The sequence below is a fragment of the Geospiza fortis genome, unplaced genomic scaffold (genome assembly GCF_000277835.1).
Source record: "Geospiza fortis unplaced genomic scaffold, GeoFor_1.0 scaffold53, whole genome shotgun sequence".
Lineage (NCBI taxonomy): Eukaryota > Metazoa > Chordata > Aves > Passeriformes > Thraupidae > Geospiza > Geospiza fortis.
The window spans coordinates 360,301-372,020 of NW_005054305.1; the positions used below are offsets into that span (position 1 = coordinate 360,301).

At 41.4% G+C, this 11,720-nt stretch overlaps 1 protein-coding gene across 1 annotated transcript in view; it reads right to left on the minus strand.

Moving 5' to 3' along the window:
* Window positions 1-7,880: 7,880 nt before the first annotated feature.
* The window catches only part of LOC115947641 (myosin regulatory light chain 2, smooth muscle minor isoform-like), a 5,395-nt gene continuing 1,555 nt past the window's right edge, over window positions 7,881-11,720 (minus strand). Inside the window, exon 4 of the mRNA XM_005418269.2 lies at window positions 7,881-8,691. Coding sequence (XP_005418326.1) covers window positions 8,519-8,691 — 173 coding nt within the window. The 3' untranslated portion in view covers window positions 7,881-8,518. The remainder of the gene's footprint in view (window positions 8,692-11,720) is intronic.

Genomic DNA, 11,720 nt, shown 5'->3' on the forward strand with positions numbered 1-11,720 from the left:
ATTTAACCCAGTCACCTCCAGCTATGCACGTGTGCCAGTTCTGTCCATTCATAGTGCCACAGCAAAACTCCAATGCAGAGTGGGCTTCTTTTGCAAGATGTAACAAAAGCTGCATGAGATGAGATGAGATGAGATGAGATGAGATGAGATGAGATGATGATGAGATGATGATGAGATGATGATGAGATGATGAGATGAGAGATGATGAGATGAGAGATTATTTAAGCCACGTTTTCAGTTACCAGAGTAGAAGATGAGTTCTGTGAGGGGGCATCAGAGCTGCAGATACCCCAGGGTCCAGAGCTGTACCCTGGAAGGGAATGTATTCACCCATGCCCAGAAGGGTCAGCAGAAACTTCAGCACTTCTACAGGGGAACAGAAGCCTTCTGGTACTTTATGAGAGGCTTTCTTCAGAGCACAGCAGTGCGGAAGCCTTACTGCTGCTGAAGCAGATAGCTACTGAGGCTGAAGCCAGGTCTCTCACCCACCTGCTGGAGGGCTGTGGCTCAGCTCCACTCAGAGCACGCAGACCATATGGTGCCCAGATGATGTATAATAGCATTCATTTAGTGGCCTGGCGTTCTGATGTTTCACTGGCTGGCAAAAGGGACAACTTCCCTCTGAACAGCAGTTATTGACAGGTGCCAGTGCTTGTGTTTGCCCTTTTGTGGTACCGTGCCCATGGAATGCAGGCCAGAGTTGTGTGGAGGGGCTGTGCAGACAGCGTCACAGAATGATGATTAGCAACTTCATGACAACATAAGTCAAAATGCAAGATTAAAGCACAACATCTAGTTAGCAAACAGGGTACAACTGTCTCCTTTTGTCATTAAGCTGTAGGATAAGAGAGGACAAGGCAGCCTTGAAATATTTTGGTTGCCACTTGTTATCTAGAACCTTTCTAGCAGAAAGCTGCTAAATCAGCCTAGCCAAGCTAGAGGTGAAACTGGTGTTCCAATGAGTTAGAGAGGGCCCAGTGCTCTCTAAACATAGCTTTTGTCACATATATTAGACAAGTACTTATTACTTTTATACTGGAAATGCCATAATACATTTAATTTTCCCACTCACACATCAGTCCCTATTGTGCATGACACTGTATAAACACAGAGAACTGCTCACCTCTCTGGAACTCTGGGAGCATTGGCACAGAAGATGCTCTTCAAACAGTTTTTTTCAGTGTATTAAGAGGAAATATGCTCAGCCTTACATAAAAATATCTACTAAAGTCAACTCAGGAGTCTGTCAGTAAAGATGTAGCTTGTTTCAGGAGTCCAAACTACTTCTGCCAATGGATGACAGGACAGACTGGCATTGCCCAAAGTTTCTCTCTTAACTCTGCTCTTACTTAGTACTTGGCTAGAGTAATAACTTATTGCATAAGTTTGTATAAAACAAGACTGTACTGTGCAAAGTGCCCTAAATTATTTAATCAATATGTTTCATGGTGTCTGAATGATTACACACAAAATGCCAGGGGCAACAAAACAATAAAAGCAACAAGACACTGGAAGTATTGTTCAGATAGCTGTGTAATAATCTTAGGCAATTTAATTTTCTGTGTTGAAAGTTAATTACTTACTTTAGGGAAACACCATTTTAATGTTTTCAGTCAGCTAACTGGCAAAGATTCATTAAAAGGAACCCATATTACATTTCATGCCACATTGCTTGTATTTCCAGGGATAAAACTTTTCACCTACTACCCCCCAACCAACTTCTGTTCTAAACAGATTTCATACAGTGCTTTTCTCCATAGCTTTTGGGAACAAAAGCTCAGAATGAACTTTTGTGGACCATGTAAGAACATGCCCAGATGTCACAGGTGTCTGACATCAGCAGCATACAGCAGAGAAATGCAGGGAAATTCTCGATGAAATGAGAAATTTCAGCTGAAATGAAAATTTCAACTGCGTCAGAGACAAAATGGGGCAAACTGTATAGGCAAGTCATTAATGTAACAGTGATTAGAGGCTGAAACTTCAGCAATTGTACCTTAAAAATAAAAAAAAAACCAACCACCACCTCACCAACCCCCACCCCCAACCAGCCCCAAAGCAAAGAACAGCAGAGTTAAAACATGAGCCAGAAATATGCATTGGTATGTAAAGATAAATATTGGAAACTTGAACAATTTTGCTGAAATTGCCTTTTTAGGTGAGCCTCAATGAATTCAGTATACTTTGCCTGTAGAAGCATTGTCTGTTAATAGGCTTAAGGAAGGCATGGAGGAATTGGAAGGAGAAGAAATAACTAAAATAAACACACCCTAACTTGTTCATAATAACAGCATCTCCCAAATGCTTTCCTTGCTTTTATAGTCACTTAACAAACCACCAGTAGGTAACAAAAACATTCCTGCAAAGGGCGTGTGTCAACACAAAATCTGTCCTAGGTAGGAATAACTCAGTCAATCACAGAGGTGTAAATAACACTTCGAGTTGGGAAAGTAGTGTGAAAACAAGCAGCCAGCACCCTTTTGCTTGATTCTTGCTCTTACATAGCAATTCTTGAGATTAAGAGTGGAAAAGGCATAATTACCAACCCTGAAAACCTGGCATAGGGCAAGATCTTCCAGGCATCACTAGTAAAAGCATCAGCCAAAAGTCTCCTCTTCCCACTCTCCTCTTTCCAGAGCCTCACCCACTGCCCTCAGAGGACAGTTTTGTCATGTGTTGTGCATCCATCAGGCAAGAGTCTGATCTGCACTTTCATCCCAGAGCCTGAAATGTCTGAGGTACTGCCATCCCATTTAGATACTTGCCAGCATTTTAAAAGCTGCCACTGAAATACTCTTTAATCCTGGAGGTGAAGTTTTGCTCATCAAAATTTGCAAACCCTGCCTTACAACTTATTAGCTGCTTTGAATCTTATCTCAAAGTGAGGCCCAAGGTGTGGTACACAAAGCAGGGAAGGGAATGCCTTTCTTGCTTGAAGGTCTTAACCCTTCAGCATATGTAAGGCTTGCAACAGAGAGGGTAGATGCAGGCCCCTGACATGTGGAAGGCATTTAAGTGCTTGCACAAAGGATGGGATGGGAGGGGAGGGGAGGAGAGGAGTCAAACATCAAATAGAAAACAGAACTCTGGAAAAGCTGTCAGCTGCCAAAGCATGGGGCTACATAAATTGTTGGCTGGGCACTGGTGTCCAGCCTCTGGAAAAGTCTGACTACTGGAAGCTCAACTAGAGAGTCATATCTCTGATCAGCTGCATCAGGAAATGCTTGAGTGCCTTGCCCCCTATCTTCTTTTCTGGTATTTTAATCTTCATTAGTTTAGATGGCTACTCAGATACCCAAAATCTGTGTCCAGAGCTTGGGACAGAAAATTTCAGGGACAGCAGGCTGCATTCTTTGCAACAGGAACAGAGTAGAACCAAATATTTTTAACAAGTGTCATCACTGTCTTCTGATTACTGTCCCATCCATATTGCAATTTGCTTCCAAATCCAGCTGCAGCTGTTATCAGGTAGGTTTTCTGCTTATCACACTGTTGTAACTAGCACTTCATGGCAACAATTCATCCTCCTCTTTGGGGCTCAGATAGTCCCATGTCATCTTCCAGCAAATGAATCAGAGCTCTGCATTTTTGCAGTTTATTCCTTACTCATCATTTTGTACAAGTTTGATGACTCCTACCTCCTCTTAGGTCTGCATGTAGTAGAGCACCCCCAAATACATTTGTAACAGTGCTGCTGTTCTTTGCCCACCTGGACAAAATGGCCATGGAATAGATGGATATGCTAAAAAACATCAGTAACAGTTTGCATACCTAGACTTTCTACAGTAGAAAAACTCGTTATTATTGCTTAATTTATAAGATTGTGGTCAATTAGGTTACAAAAAATTCAAAGTCTGAAAGAAATGCTGTCTTCTGACAATTGAAAATTGCATTGCTACCTTTTTATTTTATTTTTTTTAATTAGCAGATAAGAAGGGTGGACAAAGTGGGAGGATTAAGATTCATGACCAAGTTCCCCTCTTTGCTAACAGGATAGCAGTAATAGTGTTATAACTTGTGTTTTGCACAACATATATCTCAGGTTCTAATGAAGATACAATACCTTATCCCCTGAATTAGTGAAAGAAATAAACAGGCAAGTACTAACTGCAAGTAATTTTGTTCCATTTAATTATCTTCCAAAAATGAATCACAAAGTTCATAAGCTTATCTTACTAACATGAGTCTTGTCAACTCTCCTTTTAACTAACTCCAGCCCTGTAGCTTTGAAGCTTGCTAGGGTTGTGGGGCATGGAGCTGAGCAAATTTCCCAGGAAATCTTGTGCATGTGTGTGGGAGGGGGCAGCGTGCCATGACTGTGGTCTCACTGTAGCTTTTTGCAACCATTTCCAATGTCACAGTGACCTGCAGTTATTTGAAAAGGAAGTTTCCAGCTGCAAGTATCATTAATTTGCAAGTCTTACCTACTCAGTGAAAGAAGCCTGCTGGGACTGGTATGCATCCCTATTAAAGTCATATGAACACTTTTTTATGTTTTTAATTATGCCGTTTACATGACACCCCTAATCTCATGATGATCACATAGTAACTTTGGTTAGGTTTGCCTTTCACAGCTCAAGAGCGCTACTGAAACAATTTTTATATTTAAGCGCTGGGATGTGCCCAGTGGCACCAGAGATGAGTCAGCAGTTAGCTGGGGTTATTTGAATAGCAGAACGAGCCCTGCCTGCCGCTAGGAAACCGTCCACAAAGGTCGGACCGAGTGCTTAGGATTTAGACACCACCACCCTGGTGACAGGAATTCTCTCCAGACCTCGGCGGTTTTTAGAACAAGCACCGTTCTATTTGACATTTGGACGTTGCTGTGTTAAATTCTGGCTACTTGGTATCTAAATGAAGAATACTGACACCACAGCTGCTCCCCGCAGTGAGCCGTGCCTGCCGCACTGACAGATGCTGCTGTCTGCCCAGACACGGGAGCTAGGTGCTAAAATTAGCAACTGTTAAAACAAGGGTATTGAGTAAGGATCTGCTGAGTCTCATCAGCACGAAATACTGAAGAGGAGCTAAGGAGTCACCACTGCCCTTTCTACAGGAGCTGGGGCTGTAATTCACATGTAGGGACAGCACAGCTGACAAATTGACTGCCCCAGCACGGAGAGAGCGGAGCTGCTCAAGGATAATCAGGTGCTGAGCCACAGCAGCTTACAAAGCAGGGCATTCAAACAGAGTACAGACAGTGAGAACCTTTACAAGTTATTACCTACACTGGCAGGAGTTTGTGGGGGGTGTTAAGCCAGATACAGGATGTGTGAGACAGTTCCCTGGCGAGGCACTACTCACAAACAGTCCTGGAGAGGAAACGGTTTATAAGCTAAAACTCATTTAGGGTTCAGCTCTGTTGCCTCTGCAACCACAGGAAACAAGCATCCCAGCCCTACTTGTGAGTCATGGCTTTTGGGAACTTCACCTTGAAGAGCAGGAAAGAATCCTCTCGAGGTAGAATGGATCTCTTTTATTCCTTCTCCTGAGATCACTGCCTAAGCTCCTTCATTTGCCAAAAAAAAAAAAAAGAAAAAAAAAGAAAAAAGAAGGCACAATAAGAAACACAGCTGCTTGTGATGGTTCCACCCTCCCTTATTCAATTGTTCAGTGGTTTAACATTCAGCCTGAATGTTGCAGACCTACTTTTAATTCTCTCTTCTAGCTGAGAGGATTCAAGGCCACATTGTTCCCGCCCTCCACTCAAGTGACCTATCTACAAAACAGCTGAATTAATAACAAAAATAAAAGGAGAAAGACATCCCACGACGAACGCCTTCATGTTCTGCTGACCCACTTCAGTGAGAACACTTGAAAATTCTGTGGCTCTTACTGAGAATGATTTTGCCAGGACTAAGAACTGCAATTAGTCTATAAAACCAGTGTTACTTGTTCCAGACACACACAGACTTTAAGGCACCCTCTGCATCCGAGCAGGGGTTTAAAATTTCTTTGCAAGACAAATCCCAGGCCTCTGAGTTACACACCAAAAATCCATTTTTATCATTCTCTCTGACATGTTTTTATGAGAACATTAAATGCCATTAAAGTCAAGAGAGTAAAACCAGGATTCTGCCGAAGGCAAGGCTTAGAACAATAGTATTAATGAACTACAATTCGTCATCACAAGGCCAAATGGCATATAGGTGTTGCTATACAGCAACACAGCCCTGGCCCTAAGCAAGCACTGGGGTTTAACAATTGGCATTTATTGCTGTAGGTAAATACCAGCTGCCTCACTCTGAGCCCCAGCAGTTTAGTTTATATCACAGGTTTTAGTCTTTCGTATGTAAACAAAGTTATGCAAACATATACATTTGAATTTGGGGTCGTTTTTTCCAAAGCTAATCTGAACAAAAGAGGAAGAGCCCTCACTGAGATACTGAGAAGTGAAATGCAGGAGCAGTGTTTCTGGTTTTAGTTACAAGGAAGGCCATGAGTCCTTTTGAAACCCAATCTTTGCCAAACATACACCACATGTGTGTTTGTAGGCCTGTACCAAGGGCCTGCAGAGGCCTCGTTTTACTCTCTTCTGTAATGAACTAATTTGATTAAAGGACCAAAAATTCAACTTGTGCAAGAGCTGCGATGTGGAAAATCCTGGCACCATTAACCTTTGCTGTGGCAGGAACAGGACTTCTGTGGGAACGGAGCATATCATTTCCCCCTAGGCACGATGCACCAAACGAGCTTTTCGGGACTAAACCCCCCCCCAAACCAACAAACAAACCCAAAACCCCAAACGAATGCAGCAAACATTTGGGTCGGGAGCCGCTCGCCCGTCCCAGCGGCGTCCGTGCCGAGAGCTGTGCTGCCACCTGCCGGTGGCTCCCGGCATGGCCCCAGCCCGTGCCCGCAGCACTTGGCCTCCTGCAGAAGCATCAAAATCCTTACTGATTTCACCGATAGTTTACAAAAGTTCTTGTTCGAGTTTTTAATCTCTGCCCCCTCCGAAGGGAAGGGGTTCTCTGGGAAAACATTTGTGAAGCGTTTGTGTTTCTGCTGATTCTGTTCAGCTCCTTTTCCCCCTCTCTGCTTTCCCATGCACTTTGTACAGGCCCACAGTCAGAGGGATCAGGTCATCCCTGCGTGTGCACCTCCCAGACCCCGGCAAAGCTCCCTGGGGCTGAGGTAGACCAGGAGCTTCAGAGCTTTCATCACTGTCTTCTGGTGGCATTTCTTAAAAGTTCACTTTGCAACAGCAGCCTACCAAGAAGCAGCAAAATGCTCTCAGCCAAATTATTTTTCTTAATTTTGTAACATAAATTCTGAAGGGATCAACAAGGTAATTCCTGGAAGTGTCAGAAGCAGCTCTGATCATCCTTTCTCTCAAGACATAAAAACTGCAGGACCACAAGCATTCCAATTATGGCAAAATTGCTTCAGAACACTGTAGAAAATCTGCCATGCCTTTCATAACACAAAAACTATAGACGATACAACTGTGAGAAAAGGAACAAAAAGGCATGCCTCAAGTCTCACATATCCAAAACACCACTCACAGCAGGAGGTCTAAAAAATATAGTGTATATTGTTTCATTTAAAACCCAAGAATAATATTTTCAGATAGAAAATGAAAAAGACAGAGAAGGCACACTTTCCTTCTTCATCCAGCCCTCTTCCTACTGTGCTTTGAAAAAAACAGAAAGAAAAAAGAAAGAAATAAATGGTTGCAATGAAATGTCATTAATTCAGTATCAGCAGCCGACAGATCTGGTAAGAAGTATCACTCAAGCAACTCTACCCATATATGATATCTTGTTTTAAAGAAGACACTAGGATTTACATTGTAAGTTTTTTAAAAGTGGTATTAATATAGTACTCAACGTCGAGAAATGGAGGGACTCAGGTGGTGAAATACATGTTCAACTACATCCTTAAGATTTAAAATGTTTAATGTGCAAGTTTCTGACAGAAATGATTCATTTACAATACACTAAAATTTGAAGGATGGGAATTTCTTCTTCATGTGTACGCTCACAGTAGCAGGTGAAATACTCAGTTGCTGAAGTACAAACATCAGTATGCTTAAGTGACTTATGCATCATTTTTAAGGCAAAAATAGGTAACAACATGACTGCATACAGTTGCAAAAATATTTACAGGTATCATTAGAGAAACATTATACTTCTAGCATGAAAATTTTAATTTTGCATTTAGTAGACAGTGATTTATTTGAAAAATTATCATTAAAAATGTAAAATTAATCTAGCTAGGATGAGTAGCACTGACATTTTTACCCGGGCCTCCACATTCTCTGATCTTTGTCCTTCAACATCTATCACTGTAAGCTGTTCTCTCTCTCCCAGCCACTTTCCAGTCTTATTACAAAGGTGCAGGGGTGCCTGAGCAGCCTTAAGATCCACAGAGAAAGAAGCTGCAGTGCTAAAAATGTATGCACAAATGGTCCCAGAAAACCAGAAAAAAAGGAAAAAACAGATCCTGAGAAATAAAATTAGTGAGAAAAAAAAATTTAAAAATTAAAGGTGCTATCTGCATGTATCCAGGGACTTGCTCAGTCGTCCTTGTCCTTCGCTCCATGTTTGAGGATGCGCGTGAACTCGATGTAGTTGAAGTTGCCCTTTTTGTCGATGGGGGCCTCTCTGTACAGCTCATCCACCTCTTCATCTGTGAACCTGTCTCCCATGGTGGTCAGCAGCTCCCGCAGGTAGTCTTCTTGGATGAACCCTGGAATCAGACAGGCAAAGAGAAATGCAAAAGAGAAGCTGGGCCTCTGAGCTGGGTCTCCAAAAGCAGCAGCACAGATGTGCACACAGACAGGCAATTAACCAATGCAGCACGTCATATATTACATCTGCATTTGCACAGAGCCCCAGCAAATTTCCTTAACTGAATTCTAAAGAAATTCCTTGAGTGCAAAGGGAAAGGAAGTTTAACGCATTTCATACAGATTTTTGAAGACAGGGCCTGACCTGCTGTGGTATAATAACACTTATTTCCATCTACTGATCTTCAACGGCTCAAAGTGGAAAAACAAGTTCCTGTGACTGCTAGTTTTCATTATACAAGCAATTCTATTAAATGAACTATATTTTTCTTGCCTTAATTAGATATATTTGAACATCTTCTATAAACTAGTTTCCCCTGGGGACTAAATAACCACTCTGGCTCTTCAGTGCTGCACAAGGCTGTTGCTGGAGGCAGTTTATGTGGATACAGTGAACTCCTGGCAAGTGTCCAGGGAAGTAGTTTCTAACAGAAGAGACTTTCAGACAGGACTGAGCAAGTTAGCTCAGGAGCAGGAAGAATGTTTATGGTGGAGAGCTAAAGGTAGAGAACCAGGTAAAAAAAAAGAGTAGGATGAATTATTTATTATATGCTAAAAGAGCAGAAAATTTTGGAGGAAGTTAACAAAGATATAAAAAGGAGCAGTTTCTAGGTATCTTCTGCTAATTCTATTTCAAGAGATGGGCAGAACCACCAGTTGCCAAGTAATTCCAGGAAAATTCAGAGATGAAAAAAGAACCATGCATAACAAAGGGTAGACAAGTAGAATGCAGACACTGCTAAATCCTGATATACAACCAGCCATACCTTTAGCAGCAAATAGTTGCTTCATTTGAGAAAGAAATTGGTTATTGAACTTTAGTTGGAGAAATGTCAGTAACAGAATGAGGTAGAAGTAGGTTCCAAAAAGAGAAGTAAGAAAGTAAACTCCGTAGAACAGCTGGAAATCATATGTAGATGCCCACATCAACTAACGTAGATTCAATTAGTATGTGATAAAAAAAGTGCTGCTCTGGAAAGAGAGTTGCATAAGTTAAGCAAACAGAGTTCATTAAAGAGACAAAACCAAACAGGGAATCAGGGGACCAAAAAGCAGTCAGTGAGCATGACAAATTAGCACGGGGGTGGTATATGCTGGGGGAAGGGAAAAAAAAATGTGTTTCAACATATGCTAATGAAAACAGCACCATATCCCAGTGCAGACCAGCCCTTGGATACTGACTGCAAATGAAGAAGGCTAGCAGCAGTCTCCTACTTCAGAAATAGGGAGAATGTTCAGTTAGCCAGGCCCATCCTAATTGGGTCAAACCTTGGAGTTCTGTCTTTGAAGATGGACATAAAGAAGAGGGAAAAGGCAGCTGAACAGATGAGACTCTTTCTCTGTCCTACAGAGACCAAGCAGTGATGAGAGATGACATAAGGATTAGTATTCAAAGAATGCAAGGCCTTTGGTGCTGCAAGTTTAGCCTCAAGGACTTAACTGCTCCTGTCTGAATAGGTAGTTGTTTAAACACTGAACTGGGCTGCCAGACCAGGAATAAGCCACAAGTTTTATCAGCAACAAATTGCAAAGCAAACAGGGCTCCTGTCCCTCCCACACAGCTTCAGCATAGATGGAGAGTAACAAATAAATGAAGCAAAACTTAAGATTCAGCCTGTTGCAAGCAGCACACAGCAGATGACAATGCAGGATCAAAGACCAGATAAAAAATACTCCAAATGCAGACAGATACTACTTTTATACTAATTCCATAGCACTACACATGATAGCAATGCTGAAGCAACATATCCAACTAGGCTGGCAATATAGGAAATATAAGTAAAACCTAACAAGTATGACTATCTTATCCTCATCTATAGGATCTGATTTGCATTACTCCCTTTCAAAAGACCTACACTGATGGAGAGCTAGAAAATCAGACCCATAACAAACACACATGTGGAGACCGTGAAATGAGAAAAAGAGTAAAAGAGTTTGATATAGCTGGAAATGCTCTTGTACATTTTTAAAAATAACAAACTGATCAGAAGCCAAGTAAGAGGAAAAAATTAATGAAAGATTAACATGACATGGGTTCTACAAACACATCACATGCTATTTTGAAGACTACATTTTGACTATTATGAATCCAAACTCAATAAAACAGTGCAACTATCTCACATGTTTCCTGGTTAAAATTTGAGGGGGCATAAGATACAAAACAGACTGTAGAACAAACTAGTATCCTCAAATCATTGTAGGACTAGACTAAAACATTTACCACACAGAGCTGACAGATATTAAAATCAATCTTATCAGTATATGGGTGCCCAAACTAGTAACTTATTGGTTACATATACACAGAAGTTTCTGTTCCAAAGAACTGGTAGTACAACCATTTTCTTTATATTGTAATTCACAGGCTCTTGTTTTAGTGCACACAAAAAAACCCGCCTAGCACAGTGAGTCAGACTACCTGTGGAGAGAAAATAATCAACCTACTAACAAACTTCCTTCTCTAGGAAATGGTAAAGAGATTTCCCTTGAGAGGGAGGAAGTCGATTAACATTTGAAAAGGCCTTACCAACTGAAAGCCTGTTTACCTACACCTCAGCAGGAAGGCAATGCACTTTGAAAAAGCAAAAGGTGCTAAAAATACACAGACTGAAAATAGCTGTTGAAACGGAAGGATATCCTTCAGAAGGTGCAGAGCACAGATCAACTGGTTAGATTAAAATATTGCGGTGGACAGTTGTGAGGAAAGGTGTAGATGCAGTGTCATTTCTAGTACAGAGGTTACATAATTTCAGTCTGAGCTAGTAAGACAAGTTCACAACATATCAAACCACTGATAATTCCACTGAATTGCCTTATGAATTCATCCCCAGTTACTACACACTTCTCAGGAATAAATACATAAAAGCATAAACTCTAACCTCAAGATTACAGGCACAACCTTGGAAGTCCAATATAGTAAAACTGAGTTCTG